The sequence below is a fragment of the Saccopteryx leptura genome, chromosome 3 (assembly GCF_036850995.1).
Source record: "Saccopteryx leptura isolate mSacLep1 chromosome 3, mSacLep1_pri_phased_curated, whole genome shotgun sequence".
NCBI classification, from domain to species: domain Eukaryota; kingdom Metazoa; phylum Chordata; class Mammalia; order Chiroptera; family Emballonuridae; genus Saccopteryx; species Saccopteryx leptura.
Genome location: NC_089505.1, coordinates 149,118,111 through 149,139,968, shown reverse-complemented (window position 1 = coordinate 149,139,968; position 21,858 = coordinate 149,118,111). Strand labels below are relative to the sequence as shown.

At 38.2% G+C, this 21,858-nt stretch overlaps 1 protein-coding gene and 1 pseudogene across 1 annotated transcript in view; both read right to left on the bottom strand.

Annotated features, from left to right (window-relative positions):
• Window positions 1–21,858, bottom strand: part of TYW3 (tRNA-yW synthesizing protein 3 homolog) — a 31,397-nt gene that overhangs the window by 3,427 nt on the left and 6,112 nt on the right. Inside the window, exons 2-5 of the mRNA XM_066376580.1 lie at window positions 21,549–21,629; window positions 20,070–20,168; window positions 19,436–19,507; window positions 16,213–16,346 (exon numbers count right to left, since the gene is read on the bottom strand). Of these exons, the coding sequence (XP_066232677.1) occupies window positions 16,213–16,346; window positions 19,436–19,507; window positions 20,070–20,168; window positions 21,549–21,629 (386 nt within the window). The remainder of the gene's footprint in view (window positions 1–16,212; window positions 16,347–19,435; window positions 19,508–20,069; window positions 20,169–21,548; window positions 21,630–21,858) is intronic.
• LOC136401683 (U6atac minor spliceosomal RNA) lies at window positions 20,653–20,695 on the bottom strand (annotated as a pseudogene).

The following is a 21,858-nucleotide window of genomic DNA, read 5'->3' as shown; positions in this document are numbered from 1 at the left end:
GATATGACGACATGGTTAATAGGTATAAACATTTTAGGGATCTTGAGAAATACTGTTTTCCAGAATGGATTTTAAAAATATATGCTTCTAAGGGCAATACCTGAGAGAGTACTTTACCCATATATTTAATATTATCATATAAAAAAAACTTTGTTTTTTGAGGTGACAATGGTATCTCATTATTTCAATTTTCATTTTGTTCGTAAGTGAAATTGAATTTTTTGCATTAGCTATCTGAATATTTTTAATGTAAATTGCTATTTCCCTTATTTTTCTACTGGAGTTTTAGTGTTAATTTTGTGGTACAATTAACTATTTTCTCGCTGAAAATTAGGCTTCATTTCTTTTTTACTCCCATTCTAACACCCACCACTAAGAATGTCTGTTCAACACAGCAGTGTCCGGCGTCGCCGGAAGGCACGGAGCGGCTGGCGTGGCGCCTGTGCGTCCCGCCGCACGGCACTGGGAACACTGGGATGGCCAAGTCAAGCCTTCTTCGTCCTAATTTCTTCATTTATAAAATTAGATATTATCCTGTACTAGCAGGGTTGTCAGAGGTTTAGGTGATAAGTGTAAGTACCAAGTACAGTGCTTGATACAGAATAAATTCTTTAAACTGACTATTGTTATAGATTATAAACTCCATGAGACCAAGGATCCTCATCAATCTTGGTTTCTCTTATATTCTTAGCATGAGTCCAATGCTGACACACTCGGTAAAAATATGCCAAATAAGTGAATAAATAACTACTAAGCAAAAAAGGCCACTTTTTAAAAATTATCTTAGGTCCCAAATTAGAATGAACTGGGGATTGAGAGCTCCCCTTCCATTGTAGGTATCCCGTCAGGCTTAGATAGCCTATTATAATAGGAAGCTATGACAGGAAATTTTGGACTTCTACAGAATAGATTGTTATTTAGACCAATTTTCTTCTTTCTTTACTTCAATAAACAGGCTTAATTTTTCTTGTAAAGACTCTACAACTTCTCTTAAGAAACCAAATATTCACTTATTTCCAAGTACTCCACACTACCCTAACACATACTTAAAATGACTACTACATATCTGTCCATATTTCAAGAACTTAACACACTCACCACTCTACACCTTGATACCCAAAACCATGCTTGGCATATAACAGGTGCTCATACACATTTCTTCAATGAATACAATCTCAAAGAGGGTGGTATCATAAAAGAAAAAAACTGTACAGCAAAAAGCTTTACAAAATTAACTGACATAGTTTTTTAGACATTGTAACAATTTCATGTAATGACCCCTGTACCACCTCACTTCCCTGAAGCTGCCTCTCCCTCCAAGACACCACCTGCCCTGCATTCTCGCAAGTGGGGACTGCCGGCTCTCTCATACCCCATCCACCGCAGGGGTCAGATGAGGTCAGAATTTAACTGGTTCACCAAGACTAAACTGCATCTGCCCCTTGTGTCATCCACCAGAATTCTATTCAGGTCCTGATATTTATGAAAACTACACTTGGTTTGATCTTTCCTCTGGGTCTTACCATCATCCTGGGTGACTTCAATGACAGTTTTTTTTTTTCCTCATTTACCAAAATGCCTGTATTTAGAATGGCTTAAGAGAATAATGCAATAGAATGACTCATTTTATCTAAAACTGTGATGGCGAACCTTTTTATAAAAACTGCCCACTTTTGCCGTGCTGGTCAACCTGGTCCCTCCTGCCCACTAGTGGGCATTCCAGCTTTCATGATGGGCGGTAGTGGAGCAACCAAATGGCACCGCAGTTGGCCCACCATGAAAGCTGGACCGCCCACTAGTGGGTGGGAGGGACCAGGTTGACCAGCACTGCAAAAGGCACTGCAAAAGTGGGCGGTTTTTATAAAAAGGTTCACCATCATGGATCCAAAACATAAATCCAAGCATGCCACAAAATGGTATGAACTGCCCGCCCTTTGCTGATCCTTAGGGGCTATCCACCTGCAACTGCATCTTCTATCATTCTCTACACAACCCTGCACTTTAGACTCAGGTAACCAAGGTTTTTTTATTTTTTTTTCAGGATTAAACTTTATTCCTAGAAAATTACAGATAAGATTATAGTGCTTTTATGATCACAGGGAATTAAATACTGTAAAATATTTTGTTAATCATACACCACAAAAAAAAAAAAAAAAAGGGAAGAGGAAGTGGAAGTGGAAGAGGTAGAACCTGAGATTTCAAAGCTACAGCCTACATCCTTGGGGAACCACAAAACAACTGGTAAATGAAACAAAGACCCTTTTGTACTGAAAGTCAAGAATAAAAACTTCAAATACTTTTCCTTTTTTAAGGGAACTTTTAAAAAATCCTTTGGGAAACTGTCATACACATGAAGTCAGAAATTTAACTGTCATACACATGAAGTCAGAAATTTGTTTTTCAATTGCATGTTCTCCCCTCATACAATTCTCAAAGTGTAATTTCCTTAGCTCTCACAGGCAACAAAAAGAGCTGGGACTGTAAAAAGAAATGTGTACTCAGGCAATTGTTTTTTTTCTGCCCTCAAAAGAAAATCAAATTGTCTTCAGTTTTTCTACCGCTCAGTCAAGATTATCATGCCATAAGGCAACTTGTACTCAGTTCTCTTCATGAGAGAACTTTTCAGGCCAGGACTGTGAAAATAAATTCTTGTTTTCAGGTCAGTTATAAGACCACTTGCAATAAAAAGCTGACATTTCTTTGACTTCTAAAATGAGAAGGAAAAATTAATGAAATCAAGACACAATTTCCTACCCTGTTAGGGCTTCCATTATTCACAAATAACAAGGAAGGCTGGTTTCATGTATTGTGTATTTAGATTTTAACCGATTAAGCTCTGGCATTTTTATTTAAAAACATGTATGTGACAGCCTGTCTCAGGTGCTGGAAACAGAGGTAAGAGACACGGCCTGTGCCCTCAAGGAGCTCAGGGTCCAATGGGAACTGCAGAGCTGTAATGACACATTCAACTTGCCACAGGAAGGACAGGGAGCTCATGGGGGTGGGGGTGGGGGGGCACTTTGCTCTAAGCAGATCATGAAAAGCTCTTCGGAAAAACCCAATGCCCAGGCTGATTGCAAGTGGATGGAAAGCTGGCTGGGTGACGGGGAGGATTTCTGATTGGAAAAACTGAAGAAAGGGGTATCCTGGGGGAGTTATCAGAATATAAAATACGTGTTTTCACTTTACATTATTTACTCTATTGATTTTAAGTATTGATATATAGGGAAATGTGCAAGTTACTTACTTGTTTTAGTTCCCTTTTTAAAAATAAGACTAGCAACTCTGAGGAGTCAAAGACACCTGTTATCCTTGACTCTTTCTCCTCTACCAATTCTAAGCTATTGCCACTTTGGTGGCTATTCTGCAGTATCACTCTCACTCATCTTGTCACTTAGGGGCCTTTTCACCTAGACTGTGCAGCCAGAGCCTACTCCTGCTCACCCCACACCTAAGCCATCTTACATGTGTTCCACAGTAATCAGTATAAGGCTTTGAAGCCTTCCAAGTAGCACACTGATGAAAAAGGTCAGCCAACTAAATACAGCAAACATTTATTAACCACTATTCTTATGCCAGACACAGAAAATAATGATTAATAAGAAATTGTCTTTGCCGTTGGGAAACTCAATATGTGTTAAATTTTAAGTTCCATGATTGTTTATGATTAATTATATAAACACTGGGTTTCCACTATGAGCCAGACACTATATAAGGTTTTAAGGTAAGATAAAGGATAAGAGATATTTAGAGTATGTGTGTGTGTGGTTGGTGGGGGCGGTGGAGACGTTAGTCTTATTTTCAATGGGACCATGTTACAGTGAAAATAAAAAGATACACATGCAATGAAATAACTGCAAGGCAGTATGGTTCATGTTTTTGCTCTGCACTGAGGTATAAACTATAATGATAATAATAAATGATAATGTGAGTTTGAACCAAGAAATGACTATGAGGTTGAGACTAGACTAGGAAAGACATTAAGGAAAGACTGATGGGATATTTTAGTTATATACGTTTAACAGCTTATTGAATATACTGACCCATGACTTGGGAAGGATTTGGAAGACCTACCAGTATATGAGGAAAGAGCTAAAGCTATAGGCCAAGGACAGAATCCTAGAGAATGATATTTAACCAACAGGCAGAACTGTAAGAGAAATGTGGAAGGAAGTAAAGAAGGAAGGGAAGCAGGCAGGAATGCAGGAGTGATATAAAGGAATTCTCATCAATTGGTACATGAAAAACTACTCAAATCACTAATCATTAGAAAAATGCAGATCAAAACCAAAATTAGGCCTGACCTGTGGTGGCGCAGTGGATAAAGCGTCGACCTGGAATGCTGAGTTCGCCGGTTCAAAACCCTGGGCTTGCCTGGTCAAGGCACATATGGGAGTTGATGCTTCCTGCTCCTCCCCCTGTTCTCTCTCTATCTCTCCCTCTCTCTCTCCCCTTTCTCTCTAATAAAAATGAATAAATAAAATCTAAAAAAGTAAATTAAAAATTTTTTTTTTTAATTAAAATAAAAAAAAAACAAAATTAGATATTACCTCACACCTGTCAGTATGGCCATCATAAAAAAAAAAAAAAAAAAGGAACCCACAAAAGGAAAAAAAAAGGCAACATATGTTGGCAAGGATATTAGGGTACCCTTGCTCATTGCTGATGGGAATGTAAAATTACCATATGATCCACTAATTCCATTTCTGGGTATATACCAAAAGAATTAAAAGAAGAGACTCAAACAGGTATCTGTACACTCATGTTCATAGCAGCATTATTTACAATAGCTAAAAGGTTAAAAAAAATTCAAATGTCCATTGACAGATGACTGGATAAATAAAATGTGGTAAATAGCCTGACCAGGTGGTGGCGCAGTGGATAGAGCATTGGGCTGGGATGTGGAGGCTTTGAGACTCCGAGGTCGCCAGCTTGAGTGCTGGCTCATCAGGTTTGAGCAAGACTCACTGGCTTGAGCCCAAGGTCGCTGGCTCAAGTAAGGGGTCACTTGGTCTGCTGTAGCAGGGCACATATGAGATAGCAATCAATGAACAACTAAGGTGCTGCAACGAAGAATTGATGCTTCTCATCTCTCTCCCTTCCTATCTGTCTGTCCCTATCTGTTCTCTCATTGACTGTCTCTGTCACACACACACGCACACACAAAAAAATGTGGTAAATAATCCAATGAAATATATTCAGCCTTAAAAGTAAAGGAAATTCTGATGCATGCTACAACATGGATGAACCTTGAAGAAATTATGTTAAGTGAAATAAGTCAGACACAAAAGAAAAACTATTGTATGATTCCCTTTTATGAGGCACTGGAATCGTACCTCATAGTGATTACTAGGGGTTGAGAGTTTGGGGGTGGGGGGGTTACTGTTTAAAGGGTACAGAATTTCAATTTGGGATGATGAAAGGTTCTGGAGATGGTGGTAGTTACATAACAATGTCAATGTACTCAATGCCACCAAACTGTACACTTAAAAATGGTAAATAATATGTATATTTAATTACAAAATAGTAAAAAAAAAGTAATAACAAAAATAAACACAACAAAACTAAAAGACTGAGCCACTGGAAATAGATTCATTTACTTTTTCTCTCCAATTTGCTTCATTTTTATAGACAATATTATATGCCAATATATTCAGTCTTTCCATTTTATATTTATTTAACATATATTTTCTTACTATACAATTGGTGAAAAGCACACAGCTACTTCGCTGTACTCAGAGCCAAATGGCTGTTTCATCTGACTCAGGTCAGTCCTATCTCTTCTAAAGACAATCAAAGAAAACCTTCCTCTTGTAATTGGTAGGGAGCTCTCCAAACTTTCCACTTTTCACTAGAAATCATTATGTATAAACTTATCTTGCTCTTTCCACTAAGAAGTGGGCTAGGAAATTGATTTTCACAAACAAGACCTTTTCTCTACTGAAAATATTTTACTCTTTGACTTTGATTTTTCATATTTGCATAAAATTTCTTATTGATGAAATGTTACTCATTTGGATGTTGACTTTTAAAAATTCTTATGATAGCTATTTTAATTGTGAAAGTTTGGTCCTATGACAAACCAATTTTAGTACTTAAATGTCTGATTGCAGAACTCATCACCTCCAGTATTTATTATTTTTTCTCTTTTCAACATCAGAAGAGTGACTCTTTCTCTGCGTTTGGTTGAAAGTACAGCTGTTCCCGAAGGAGCTCTCTAATTTGTACAGCCTTTCTGTATTCACATGCAATCTTCTAATCAGTATCTTAAGACACTTTTTACTCTTCTTTAATTTTTCACTGATTTTATATGATAAGCATGGCTCTTTTGATAGCAGAATGCACACTATAATCTCAAAACATATCTCTGAATCAATGGATTTAAAGCATAATTTGATTTTATAGTTAGTGAACGTGGCTCAATTAACTTCACCAGGTGTATAGTTTCTGGATCTTGGGCTATATTTAAAATCTTGCTGAAAATCAAGTAAGGTAACAGAAAAATTGATTTGTTACCTACTATGTTTTAGCAAATAACCTCTCTGGAATACTATGTAAAAAACGTGGTGAACTGTTGGATAAGCACCTACATATCGTCCAAGCTCTACAGTCTGGCGGAGTGGCAGGGTGCACTTCAGTTGCTTACTTGAAATCCATTACTTTATTTAGAATGTTTGTTCAAAGTACTTTATGGTCAGTTAACCTCTTGGCTTTTTACAACCACAGTTCTATTAGAAAATTCAGCCCTAATACCCTAAGACATCCACTGTATATAATAAATTAACTTCTCTTTAATGTATCTAGAATGGTACAAGTTACATACCACTGTTGGGAGAAATGAGAAATAGCCACTTGAATAATTTTGTGAATCCTGTTGTTTAAATGAGGAGTCCTGGTTGAGAAAGCCTGAAGGGTGATACTGATGTGATTACTGATTTGTTCTCTATATGCATCACTGAAGAAGGAAAAAGGCTATCTCAATCTGAGAGTCCATGGCATGACAAGGTCAGGGCTAATCAGTACACATATATTATCAAATGTATTCTAAAACTGTTCTTTAAGACAAGTATTTCCCCCTGGTTAGATAAAAAAAAAAATGAAGCCAAGAGTTAAGAAAGTTGTGGTAAAACCCGGATTTGAACTCAGTTCTAGCTCTGGAGCCTAGTTCAACTTCTTTCCACCATGCGACAATGCAGTCATTGGCACTTCTGCCCTTAACTGCTTCAAAAAAAAATTCTAGTCTGACCTGTGGTGGCTCAGGGAAGAGAGCATTGGCCTAGAATGCTGAGGTTGCCAGTTTGAAACCTTGGGCTTGCCCAGTCAAGGCACATATGAGAAGCAATCAATGAACAACTAAAAGGAAGCAACTACAATCTCACGCCCCCTCCCTCTCCCTCCCTCTCTCTCTCAAATCAATAAATAAAATCTTAAAAAAAAAAAAGGAGATCAGATGACGTCAGAGTAATGGTGGGGTAGGAAGCGATACCGATAAATCTCCCCCAAAACTCAACAAGATCTTCAACCAGAAACAGAAAAACCTATACTTGGAGCCTCCAGATGCTTCGCAATACACCCAAAGGTATGGTCGAGTGAAAAATTGGCTAAATATATAACCAAACCCCGAAGGAAATAGGGAGTAAGAAATGCTCCACCTTCCTTACTAACCTAAAAAGGGCGGCTTTCTCTGGTAACTGTGAATATAGAAACTGAGGCGGGCAAAGGGGGTGAATAGATCCAGGCCGCGGCACAAACGGCCAAACCAGGCTGTGGCACGGAGATCCAGGCCGAGGAAAAACTGATCCTGTGGCAACCCAGGCAATACAAGCTAACACTCGCGCCAAACCCAAAGAAAGAAAGACAAGCGGGGCGGCCATTTTACCCGGTCTCCTGGTCGGCGTGCGCGCAGTTAGTGGGCGAGAGATTACTTCCCAGGCCCCGGGAGTGGGTGCCCGTGTTGCCCCACGGAGAGGCAGGGTCAGAGGCCTTTCTGTGGGCCGAGGGCAGAGTCTCTGGGCAGCCCCAGCGCCCTGGGAAAGCCACGCACGGGAGGCAGTGAGAACTAATTCCAACGGTGGAGATTTTTCATGCTGGAGGGGGTTTCACTCAGAGGGAAACGCGGCCGGCCTCATATCCTGGTCTGTGCGCGCAGATAGTGAATGAGAGATTCCTCCGAGTGCCTCGGCAGTGCGCACCCGTGTTATCGCACAGAGGGGCAGAGTCAGGGTCCTTTGTGTGGGCCAAAGCGGAATCTCGGGCCGCCCCAGCGCCTTGCAAAAGCCGCGCACAGGGACGGAGCGAGACTCAATTCCAACGCTGCAACTTTTCCCTACGGTTGGGGGTTTCACTCAGAGCGTGAGACTGCTGGCCGGATATCCTGGTCTGCGCGCGCAGACAGTGAGTGAGAGTTTCCTCCAAGCGCCCCGGAAGTGGGCGCCCGCCTGTGTTACCGGACAGAGTGGCAGAGCCAGAAGTCTTCGAGTGGGTGGAAAGCCCACCTGATTATGCTAGCAGCTCTGACTGACTGAGCCTTACCCAGAGCCCTGTGCTGAGTGGAAATAGAATGGGGAGTTGCCAGCTCTTTGAGCCTCTTACTATCCAGGCAGAGGCAGCAGCAACCCCATAGCTGGATTATCAGGCTACTAATTGAGGAAGGAAAGACTAGGAGAAAGGCTCCAGGAACACGGACTCTCTCACTGTCGGAGCCTATAAAAGCTAATGAGCCTCGACTGCCAACGAGACTAAAGCACAATACATGACATTGCCATAGAGACTTATCAACTGCAAACCTCTACCTGAGCGTGCCAAAGGGGCAGAACCCGGGGTACAGAGTCACCGACCAGGAAGAGGGAAAGAAAAGAAAAAGCAAGAAGATAACCTCTCAAAATCAAGAATAATCTGCAGACTTTATAACCTATCCCATTTTATTATATTTGTTCATTTGTTTCTCTTATCTTCATTCTTGATACTTTTTTTCCTCCTCCAATTTGGCCGATTAACTCTCTGCCAGTCTTACTCTCTCCTCTCCTTGAACTACACTACCCATAAATGTTACATCTCCCATTATCTTTTCTCTTCTCTTCCTTTCTCTCTATGAGGGTTGCACTCCAAAACCCTTAACTCTCTCTCTCTCTCTCTCCTTTCTTTTTTCTTCTTTTAGTGGTTCCCTCTTTTTTTCTCTCTCTCTCTTTCTTTTCTCCCTCTATATTAGTTTCTTCCTTTCTCCTTTACATCTCCTCTCATTCAAACCTCAATAACAAACAAATTATCTTATCTGGGACTCAAACTTATGTTTGTGGCATTTTGGGGGGTTTTTACTTCACCTTTTTAACTCACTAGCAGTGTTCCCACCCCTGGCACTCCATTTATCTAGTTCTTGTTCCACTAAATACAATAGTAATTTTTTAATTTGTCACCCCATTTTTCCATTTTCCTCTTATTCCTCTCATCATAACTCTTAGACAACCAACACCTAAAAGCAAATCATTTTATTCTTGACCCAAATTTTTTTCCTTATTTGCTTTTTGTGGGTCCATACGCTCTTTTTTTTTTCTTTTTTTTTTTTTTTTTTGCCCCTTTATTACTTTTCCCCAATTCAGGCCCTCCATCACAGGCATTGTTTGTTATAATTCACAGTTCACCACAAGATTTTCTCAAGAAAGAGGGGAGAGGAGAGGAGAGGAAAAAAGGAGGGGGGGAATAATTTCCTTTTTTTAAAAATTTTTATTTTATTTTATTTTTCTTTATTTCATTATTAATTTTTTTTAAAAAAAAACAACTTTTCAATTTTTTATTTTTTTATTATTTTTTTTATTTTTTTTTAACTTTTTATTCTTTATTAAATCTCATTAATACTATCAACAAAACCACCCTCAGATGCCATTAAGGAAGAGAAAATCGAATATCATGGATACAAAAGAAAGAGAGGTAACAGATAGATGAGGAAAAATCTATGGAGAAAAAATTTAATATATTGGAAACCTTGGAGCTAAATGACAGAGAATTCAAGATAGAAATCCTAAAAATCCTCCGAGATATACAAGAAAACACAGAAAGGCAATTTAGGGAGCTCAGAAAACAACTCAACAATCACAAAGAATATATTACCAAGGAAATTGAAACTATAAAAACAAATCAAACAGAGATGAAAAACTCAATTCACGAGCTGAAAAACGAAGTAACAAGCTTAGCTAATAGAACAGGTCAGATAGAAGAGAGGATTAGTGAAATAGAAGACAAGCAACTTGAGGTACAACAGAGAGAAGAAAGAGACTCAAAAATTTAAAAAAATGAGATAGCCCTACAAGAATTATCTGACTCCATCAAAAAGAATAACATAAGAATAATAGGTATATCAGAGGGAGAAGAGAGAGAAAATGGAATGGAGAACATACTCAAACAAATAATAGATGAGAACTTCCCAAGCCTGTGGAAAGAACGAAAGCCTCAAGTTCAAGAAGCAAACAGAACTCCGAGTTTTCTTAACCCCAACAAACCTACTCCAAGGCATATCATAATGAAATTGACACAAACCAACAGCAAAGAAAAAATTCTCAAGGCAGCCAGGGAAAAGAAGAATACAACATATAAAGGAAGGCCCATTAGATTATCATCAGATTTCTCAGCAGAAACTCTACAAGCTAGAAGAGAGTGGACCCCAATATTTAAAGTCCTGAAAGAGAGGAACTTTCAGCCACGAATACTATACCCATCAAAGCTATCCTTCAAATATGAAGGAGAAATAAAAACATTCACAGATACAGAAAAGATGAGGGAATTTATCATCAGAAAACCCCCACTCCAGGAATTACTAAAGGGGGTTCTCCAATCAGATACAAAGAACAAAAAAAAAACAGAGCCACAAGTAAAAGCTCCAAGAAGAACACAATAAAACCAAATTTAAACTGTGACAACAAAAAGAAAGAGGGGGAGAAGATGGAGATTAACAGTAGCAAAGGACGATGGAGTGCAAAAGTACTCACAAAATAGTTCGCTACAATGAACAGGGTAGGGACCCTTTTCATTACTCAAAGGTAACCACCATTGAAAAAACCACCACAGAAGCACATGAGATAAAAAAGATAGCAACAGAGGAAAGATGTATGGAATACAACCAAATAAAAACAAAAGATAGAAAAACGAAAGAGAAGGATCAAACAAGACACAAAACTAACAGAAAGCAAGATATAAAATGGCAATAGGGAACTCACAAGTATCAATAATTACACTAAATGTAAACGGATTAAACTCACCAATAAAAAGGCACAGAGTAGCAGAATGGATTAAAAAAGAAAATCCAACTGTATGCTGCCTACAGGAAACTCATCTAAGTAACAAGGATAAAAACAAATTCAAAGTGAAAGGCTGGAAAACAATACTCCAAGCAAATAACATCCAAAAAAAAGCAGGTGTAGCAATACTCATATCGGATAATGCTGACTACAAGACAGGAAAAGTACTCAGAGACAAAAATGGCCATTTCATAATGGCTAATGGGACACTGAATCAAGAAGACATAACAATTCTTAATATATATGCACCAAACCAAGGAGCACCAAAATATATAAGACAGCTACTTATTGATCTTAAAACAAAAACTGACAAAAACACAATCATACTTGGAGACCTCAATACACCGCTGACGGCTCTAGATCGGTCATCCAAACAGAGAATCAACAAAGACACAGTGGCCTTAAACAAAACACTAGAGCACCTGGATATGATAGACATCTACAGGACATTTCATCCCAAAGTGACTGAGCATACATTTTTCTCCAGTGTACATGGATCATTCTCAAGAATTGACCATATGTTGGGCCACAAAAACAACATCAGCAAATTCAGAAAAATTGAAGTTGTACCAAGCATATTTTCTGATCATAAAGCCTTGAAACTAGAATTCAACTGCAAAAAGGAGGAAAAAAATCCCACAAAAATGTGGAAACTAAACAACATACTTTTAAAAAATGAATGGGTCAAAGAAGAAATAAGTGCAGAGATCAAAAGATATATACAGACTAATGAAAATGACAATACGACATATCAGAATCTATGGGATGCAGCAAAAGCAGTGATAAGAGGGAAGTTCATACCACTTCAGGCATATATGAACAAACAAGAGAGAGCCCAAGTGAACCACTTAACTTCACACCTTAAGGAACTAGAAAAAGAAGAACAAAGACAACCCAAAACCAGCCGAAGAAAGGAGATAATAAAAATCAGAGCAGAAATAAATGAATTAGAGAACAGAAAAACTATAGAAAAAATTAATAGAACAAGGAGCTGGTTCTTTGAAAAGATCAACAAAATTGACAAACCCTTGGCAAGACTTACCAAGGAAAAAAGAGAAAGAACTCATATAAACAAAATCCAAAATGAAAGAGGAGAAATCACCACGGACACCGTAGATATACAAAGAATTATTGTAGAATACTATGAAAAACTTTATGCCACTAAATTCAACAACCTAGAAGAAATGGATAAATTCCTAGAACAATACAACCTTCCTAGACTGAGTCAAGAAGAAGCAGAAAGCCTAAACAGACCTATTAGTAGAGAAGAAATAGAAAAAACCATTAAAAACCTCCCGCAAAATAAAAGTCCAGGCCCTGACGGCTATACCAGCGAATTTTATCAAACATTCAAAGAAGACTTGGTTCCTATTCTACTCAAAGTCTTCCAAAAAATTGAAGAAGAAGCAATACTTCCAAACACATTTTATGAGGCCAACATAACCCTCATACCAAAACCAGGCAAGGATGGCACAAAAAAAGAAAACTACAGACCAATATCTCTAATGAATACAGATGCTAAAATACTAAACAAAATACTAGCAAATCGAATACAACAACATATTAAAAAAATAATACATCATGATCAAGTGGGATTCATCCCAGAATCTCAAGGATGGTTCAACATACGTAAAACGGTTAACGTAATACACCATATCAACAAAACAAAGAACAAAAAACCACATGATCTTATCAATAGACGCAGAAAAGGCTTTCGATAAAATACAACACAATTTTATGTTTAAGACTCTCAACAAAATGGGTATAGAAGGAAAATATCTCAACATGATAAAGGCCATCTATGATAAACCATCAGCTAACATCATATTAAATGGCACTAAACTGAAGGCTTTCCCCCTTAAATCAGGAACAAGACAGGGTTGTCCACTCTCTCCACTCTTATTTAATATGGTACTAGAGGTTCTAGCCAGAGCAATCAGACAAGACAAAGAAATAAAAGGCATCCATATCGGAAAAGAAGAAGTAAAGGTATCACTTTTTGCAGATGATATGATCCTATACATCGAAAACCCCAAAGAATCCACAAAAAGACTACTAGAAACAATAAGCCAATACAGTAAGGTCGCAGGATACAAAATTAACATACAGAAGTCAATAGCCTTTCTATATGCCAACAATGAAACAACTGAGAAGGAACTCAAAAGAATAATCCCCTTCACGATTGCAACAAAAAAATAAAATACTTAGGAATAAACATAACAAAGAATGTAAAGGACTTATATAATGAAAACTATAAACCATTGTTAAGGGAAATCAAAAAAGATATAATGAGATGGAAGAATATACCTTGTTCTTGGCTAGGAAGAATAAATATAATCAAGATGGCTATATTACCCAAAGCAATATACAAATTTAATGCAATTCCCATCAAACTTCCAATGACATTTTTTAAAGAAATAGAGCAAAAAATCATCAGATTTATATGGAACTATAAAAAACCCCGAATAGCCAAAGCAATCCTAAAGAAAAAGAATGAAGCTGGGGGCATTTCAATACCTGACTTCAAACTATATTATAGGGCCACGACAATCAAAACAGCATGGTATTGGCAGAAAAATAGACACTCAGACCAATGGAACAGAATAGAAAGTCCAGAAATAAAACCACATATATATAGTCAAATTATTTTTGATAAAGGGGCCAACAACACACAATGGAGAAAAGAAAGCCTCTTCAATAAATGGTGCTGGGAAAACTGGAAAGCCACATGCAAAAGAATGAAACTGGACTACAGTCTCTCCCCCTGTACAAAAATTAACTCAAAATGGATCAAAGATCTAAACATAAGACCTGAAACAATTAAGTACATAGAAGAAGACATAGGTACTCAACTCAGGGACCTGGGTTTTAAAGAGCATTTTATGAATTTGACTCCACAGGCAAGAGAAGTGAAGGCAAAAATTAATGAATGGGACTACATCAGACTAAGAAGTTTTTGCTCAGCAAGAGAAACTGATAACAAAATAAACAGAAAGCCAACTAAATGGGAAATGATATTTTCAAACAGCTCAGATAAGGGCCTAATATCCAAAATATACAAAGAACTCATAAAACTCAACAACAAACAAACAAACAATCCAATAAAAAAATGGGAAGAGGATATGAACAGACACTTCTCCCAGGAAGAAATACAAATGGCCAACAGATATATGAAAAGATGCTCATCTTCTTTAGCTATTAGAGAAATGCAAATCAAAACGGCAATGAGATACCACCTCACACCTGTTCGATTAGCTGTTATTAGCAAGACAGGTAATAGCAAATGTTGGAGAGGCTGTGGAGAAAAAGGAACCCTCATACACTGTTGGTGGGAATGTAAAGTAGTACAACCATTATGGAAGAAAGTATGGTGGTTCCTCAAAAAACTGAAAATAGAACTACCTTATGACCCAGCAATCCCTCTACTGGGTATATACCCCAAAAACTCAGAAACATTGATACGTAAAGACACATGCAGCCCCATGTTTATTGCAGCATTGTTCACAGTGGCCAGGACATGGAAACAACCAAAAAGCCCGTCAAGAGATGACTGGATAAAGAAGATGCGGCACATATACACTATGGAATACTACTCAGCCATAAGAAATGATGACATCGGAACATTTACAGCAAAATGGTGGGATCTTGATAACATGATACGAAGCGAAAAAAGTAAATCAGAAAAAACCAGGAACTGTATTATTCCATACGTAGGTGGGACATAATAGTGAAACTAAGAGACATTGATAAGAGTGTGGTGGTTACGGGGGGGAGGGGGGAATGGGAGAGGGAAAGGGGGTGGGGAGGGGCACAAAGAAAACAAGATAGAAGGTGACAGAGGACAATCTGACTTTGGGTGGTGGGTATGCAACATAATTGAACGACAAGATAACCTGGACTTGTTATCTTTGGAATATATGTATCCTGATTTATTGATGTCACCCCATTAAAAAAATAAAATTATTAAAAAAAAAAAAAAAAGGAAAAAAAATCTAGGTATTCAAGAATTTTAAGCAGGTAAGTTAAGCAATTTACAGACAGGATTCTGAATGTGATATGGAAACTGGCTTAGCAGAAAGGCACACAAGAGGCATTCTATGCTGAGAAAAGCTAAAATTGGAATGGTCTTGAATGTAGAAAGTAGCAGTAAGGTTGGAGAGAGAAGAATAATTCAAGAGTTACTTGGACAGAGACTGACTGATTAAGAGGTGACCAAAGGCGTTAAAAGAAAGGCAAAAGGAAATTATAAATGATATCAAATTGGCCATCACCACTTGAGTAACTCAAAAATGTAAATCTTATTGTTGATGCTAGTCAGTGGCATTATAATAAAAGCAACATAACAGACTTCTTTATATCAAACACTAGTCTTAGGAAAAAAAAGCACTGTAAGAGTTTTATCTACTATGAGGTGAAATCTAAGACCAGGAGAAGAATAAAGATGAGAACTAACAGCCACAATCCCTTACTACTAGTACAATTCTGGCAATTCTAGATCTAATCCATAAAAGATGGGTTTGAACTCACCAAAGTGTAAAATAGTTATCAGGCTCCTAAAGAGGAGATCGTAGGTAGTCTACAGTAGATTACATCCAGGGGCCAGTGTGTACCTCTTCCGTGGCTGCCTTCAACTTGATCAGATATAGTCCCTGTGGCTATTGGATTCTCTGACTGAGTGATTATGTTTCTCTCCTGTATGCCTGTTGCTGGCAGTCATTTGTCCTATTCTCCTCCATGGAGCTTATGCTCCATTTAGTACTCATTACAGCCTGGCTTACTTTCATCTATTACTTTGAATATCTTTTTATTATTCATGATAAAGCTACAAGCAGAAAAACAGAAGTATAAACTGAAGATGATCTATTAATATATTCAAAGTTGATATAGGCATATAAAATTAAATGATACTATGCAATTAATATACCTTTCAATTCTCTTCTTGTTTTCCTCCATTTTTTGATTTGCTATCTTTAATAGGAAGTCGATATATTCCTCTGTCACCATCAGTTTTCCTTTATGGCATAATGGTACTTCTAAGCCATGCGTGCTCCGGACAGCCTACAAGGAACAAACAATTTAGATACATGACTTATGTAGAGACACTGAAGATAACTAAAGAAAATCCCTAGTCAGGGTTGTGTTTAAACACAGTACAGTTCCATTATAGCATTTAATTTGTGCTTTGATATAATTTAGCTAAACACAGTTGGATCCAAAAAGATTAAGTAGATTTTCCCATTATATACAGTCATTTCTAAAGAAAGTCATTCTACACATTGTCTTTCAGTGAAGCAGATACTGTCAAAGAATCCAATCATTTTCACAGTTTCAATCTCACTAAAGCTCTGAAAGCTTTAATATACTATTTAAGAAATAAATCTCAACAGAAGCTTCAAGGGAAAAGCACAATAAATCAGATCTGAAAGAACCTCTTAGCTCCTTGAGCAGTGTGGTTATAAGAATATACCACGCCTGTTTTATCTCTGAAAGTGGCTGTTTTCTCAATGCTTTAGAGCCAATCTTAGTAACCCTGCTGATGAAACAGTCAACATGTTACAAGTAAATCCAAACACTAGATATAGATTAAGAACAACAAAACTATTTCAGGAATAAAAATTAATTCAGTGAAACTTTACCAAGCATATGCAATGTAGGCCCTGTGTAAGATGTGAAGATATAGGATGAGTGTACCATAACATGGTCCCTTTAAGAACTTACACTTTATTTATTCATTTACTTAATTTTATTGATCTGAGAGAGAAAAACAGGAAGGGAGAGAGACAGGAGAGATGAGAAGCATCAACTTGCAGTTGCTTGACTTTAGCTATTCACTGATTGTTTCTCATATGTGCCTTGATGGGGGCGGGGCTCAAGCCGAGCCAGTGACCTTTGGGCTTACACCAGCAACCCTGATGTCATGTTGATGATCCTGTCTGTGCTCAAGGCAGCGACCCCATGCTCAATCTGGCAAACCTCTGCTCCAGCTCACAAGCCTGCACTCAAACCAGTGACCTTGGGGTTTTGAACCAGAGACCTCAGCGTCCCAGATCAATGTTCTATCCACTGTGCTGCCACAGGTCAGGCAAGAGCTTACACTTTAGAACAGAAAATAAACAAGTGAACAAAAATTTCTAATATAAAATAGGTGCCATGGCAGGAAGAACAGATATGTCTGTGTGCACATACACAAGCACAAAACATTAGGGAAATGTAGAAAGCTGTAACTAACCAAGACAGGCCTCAGCTTTATGTGAAAGGTGGCATTCGAGTTGGGATTTTAAAGGATAAGTGAAAATATACCAGATTGCACTTGTAATCTGTAAAAATGAGGGAGGAGCAACTTATCAATAGTCATGGAGACACGAAAGAGCACAGGAATTTGGGAAACAATGAACAGTTTCCTATCTGGCTGGACTATAAGTATGCTAGCAGGAGATGAGCATAAATGAGGTAGATGGAAAATAGTTTAGGGAAGGTCTTGAATTTCAGGGAAAATATCTGGTGACTCTGACTTTCTAAAGATGGACAGAGGAAGACCAGTCAGGAGGCCACCGCAAAGACTGAGCTGAGGGACAACGAAGGTTTAACCAGAGGCAGCGACAGAGGGCTTGGAGAGGTGGCTCAGGAGTGAGAGATCAGAAGCAGACGTGACAGCAGTTGTAACTGACGGATTACGGAAGACAAAGGAGAAATGAAGAATGGCTCTGTTCTCACTGGGCCACTAGACCCAGTGGGAAATGAGATGGGGACACAAACCAGTACTACGAGCTTTGTTTTTCCATTTAGTCATGTTTTACAGGAGTCTTCTTTTGTAAGCCACTTTTATTTGCAAAATAGGCTATTTGTTAAAAATATTTATAGATAGAAAATAGGAAAGTCTAGTCTGACCAGGTGGTGGCACAGTGGACAGAGCGTCGCCTGGGAAGCAAAGGACCTGGGTTTGAAACACGAGATCACCTGCTTGAGCACGGGCTCACCAGTTTGAGCGCAGGGTCGCCAGCTTGAGCGTGGGATCATAGACATGACTCATGGTCGCTGGCTTGAAACCCAAGGTCACAGGCTTGAGCAAGGGGTCACTGACTCAGCTGGAGCACCCTGGTTAAGCTTCTCATCTCTCTCCCTTCCTGTCTGTCCCTTTCTGTCCTCCCCCCGCCTTGCTTAAAAAAAAAAAAAAAGGAAAGTCTCAGGAGCTAGAATGGAGGACAATATGAAATTAGTTTAAAAGCAAATACACGCCATGCCACACAGTAAATATAATCAGAAAATACTACATCAGATCAGAATAGGGCAGTCACTGGGAGCTGGCTTGGCAGGAGAAGACAGAGGATACAGAACTTCAAAGTAGATGTAAAGAGCACCCAGTCCAGGTTCAGCAAACTGTTGCTGTGAAAGGATAGCAAACATTTTTAACTTTGTGGATCATACTGTATCCGTCACCACTACCCAATTTTACCACTGTAACACAAACCCAGCCGTAGACAGTAACTAATCGAATGGGTGTAGAGGGATCTGGTCCCTGTGCGCTGGGCCTGGCCCTAGGCAGTAGTTTGCCAGATAGGGTTGAGAGAATTCAGATCCTGAGGGATTAAGGAGCTTGCCCAAGTTCACACGGCATAGCTGGGGCCACCCAGTATTCATGCAGAGCACTTTAGACCTATCTGTGATTCTTTCCACGATATCATGGTGCTAATTCAATTTGGGCTCTTTAGGAGGGCTCTGAGAATCAGGTTAAAAGAGGAGGAAGAACTGTGGTGGTGCAGTGGATAAAGAGTAAACCTGGGACGCTGAGGTTGCCGGTTCGAGGCTCTGGGCCTGCCTCATCAAGGCACACATGGGAGTTGATGCTTCCTGCTCCTCCCCACTTTCCCTCTCTCTCCCCCTCTCTCTAAAAATGAATGAAAAAAAAAATCTAAAAAAAAAAAAAAGAGGAGGAGAATACGGTACTATAAGACCTCAAATGTACATCTAACAACTCTGGACTCTGCCCTGTAGGAAATAAGTCACTGAAGGTTTCTGAGCAAGGGAATGGCAAGACGCTCTGAGTGAGGAAAGACTAAAGGCAGGAGTCTAATTAGAAGTCTAAGTTATTTCAATAATCTGGGTATCTTCATGCTCAAAGAATTGCTTTCTGCCAACAGTTATCTTACCAACATGGTCTTTCCTCTCTTTCCCACAGTTATGCCAGAATTCCTGAAACCAGAATCTATCGCCACTGAATGCTGTAAGGAAATAAATTTGTTAAAGTCTGATAATCTGACAAATCAGATCAACTGTTAAAGCAGGGGTAGTCAACCTTTTTATACCTACTGCCCCTTTTGTATCTCTGTTAGTAGTAAAATTTTCTAACTGCCCACCAGTTCCACAGTAATGGTGATTTATAAAGGAGGGAAGTAACTTTATAAAATTTATAAAGCAGAGATACAGCAAGTTAAAGCATATAATAATAATTACTTACCAAGTACTTTATGTCAGATTTTCGCTAAATTTGGCAGAATAAATCTTTATAAAACAACTTACTACAGTTAAATCTATCTTTTTATTTATACTTTGGTTGCTCTACCACCCACCATGAAAGCTGGAACGCCCACTAGTGGGCAGTAGGGACCAGGTTGACTACCACTGTGTTAAACTATACAAGCTGCAAAAACACATATAACCCCAAACCTATAACTAAATTAAACACTAGTTCATTAAACTAACACCACATTAATTTTTGGTAGGAGTTTTAAGGCTTAAAATTAAATCCACACATATACCTTATTCAAGTATAAACAGTTTTACCAGAATCTGTGCATCCTGCAACTGTCGACACTGCACATGAAGAACAAAGGGTTCAAACTTCAAAACGGTGTCACCATTTGCTTTTTTCAGAGCTACGATCTAAAAAGGGAAAAAAGCTAGTATCAGACCCAAATATATGACCCTCTTCTTTGATGCCCTTTAACCTATGTAACTTCAGGTTTCCCCAGGAACCTTCAGACTCCTTCCGCACCCTTTTTCTAAAATAACTTTTCAATCTGCTTTCTTGGTCCTCTTTCTCCAAAAACTTATTAATCTTTTTATTTTTTAAAAAGACCTGATTTCTAATTCTCCCATATGATGTCTGTCATTCTTTTCAACCATATCTGAAAAAAGTAAACTATTATTACTGCATTTAATTCTGTAACAGAGTTTTCATTCAGGAATATTATATGTAAAGACTGCACTAGAAGGCCTGTTTAAATATTTTGTTGTTAGATTGAGGTTTGAGACGTGTACTTTTATGTCTGGGCTAGAATTCATATAAGGCAGTTGTTTTTTCCATCTGCCTAATATCCCTGGGCCGCATCCTCCCTCCTTCACGCCATTTCATTTTCACAGGACTATTGTCAAGGGGAGTGCTAACCTTCTCTCCTTTCATACAACACTTCATGGGACTATTAATCACAACCTGTCACTCATCACTCCCACTGTCATAATACCAGAGATGCCAAAATCCTGGGTCTGATCAAGGAGAGCGTTCCATCGTACTGCCTATAATAGCTGATCTTGGGGAAGGACGCCTAACCCAGACAGGAGGATTCAGAATCCTTTTTTTGGAAGAAGTCTTTTTCTGCTGGGTTTGCTGGTAGCTCTCTTTCCTGCCACAAAGATAATCAACAGTAGAAGAAAATAATGGCAAATATGCAGAGAGAACTAGCACTGAAAGAAGAGGATGGAGGGTGAATGAGTACTCTGAGGACATCTGAACACCTGAATCCTAGTATAAGTGCTTGACTAATACAAACTTCTATGAACTCATCTAAACATTTCAATTTAGGAAACTAAATAATCCAGCACAGATAGAAAGATTTTCAAGAAGCAATCCAGGTAAGAAATATATAATTTATTTCTATCAGTCTGTTGGTAATACAGATAGTGCTAATCCCTTATTCCTAGCTCCCTTTCTTCCTTTTCCTTCTGTAATTTGCACCAGGTTGCAGTTATAAAATGGCAGAGATGAAATTCAATCTCTGGATCCAAAATGTGTCCAATGTCCGTGAACTCTCTGCTATGTCCAAGAGAAAATGTTTTATTGCAGCTATAGTAGTTTTGCATACATATTCCTAGTTTTATTTCCTTTAACTCAAAAAGGCCATCATAATAAATTCTCTTTAGGCTTTATGAATAATCTTCAATCACATTATGCACATAAATCACCTTGAATTTTCTATTTTTTTATCTGTATTTAAAGTGATTGTAAATTAAAAACCTTCTTTAAATTTATATAAGAAAACTTACCACATCCTCTTTTATACAAGGTTTGTGTGTAACTAGTAGCCAGCAACAGTTTTGTTTCTGAACGTCAAGGCCACTTATACTCTAAAATAAAAAAATAACATAATTTAATTTAATCATATATTTACAAAAATATTAAATACAATGAATAACATATTGTAGGATTTTGTAAACCAATAATCTCAAGTGGTGATTTTTAAGTATTACTGAGAACAATTCAATAGGCTTTGGGATAAAGTTGACCAAAACAAACATGAAAACGAGGTACTTGAAACAGAAATAAAAATACCATATGATTTCTCTTATATGTAGA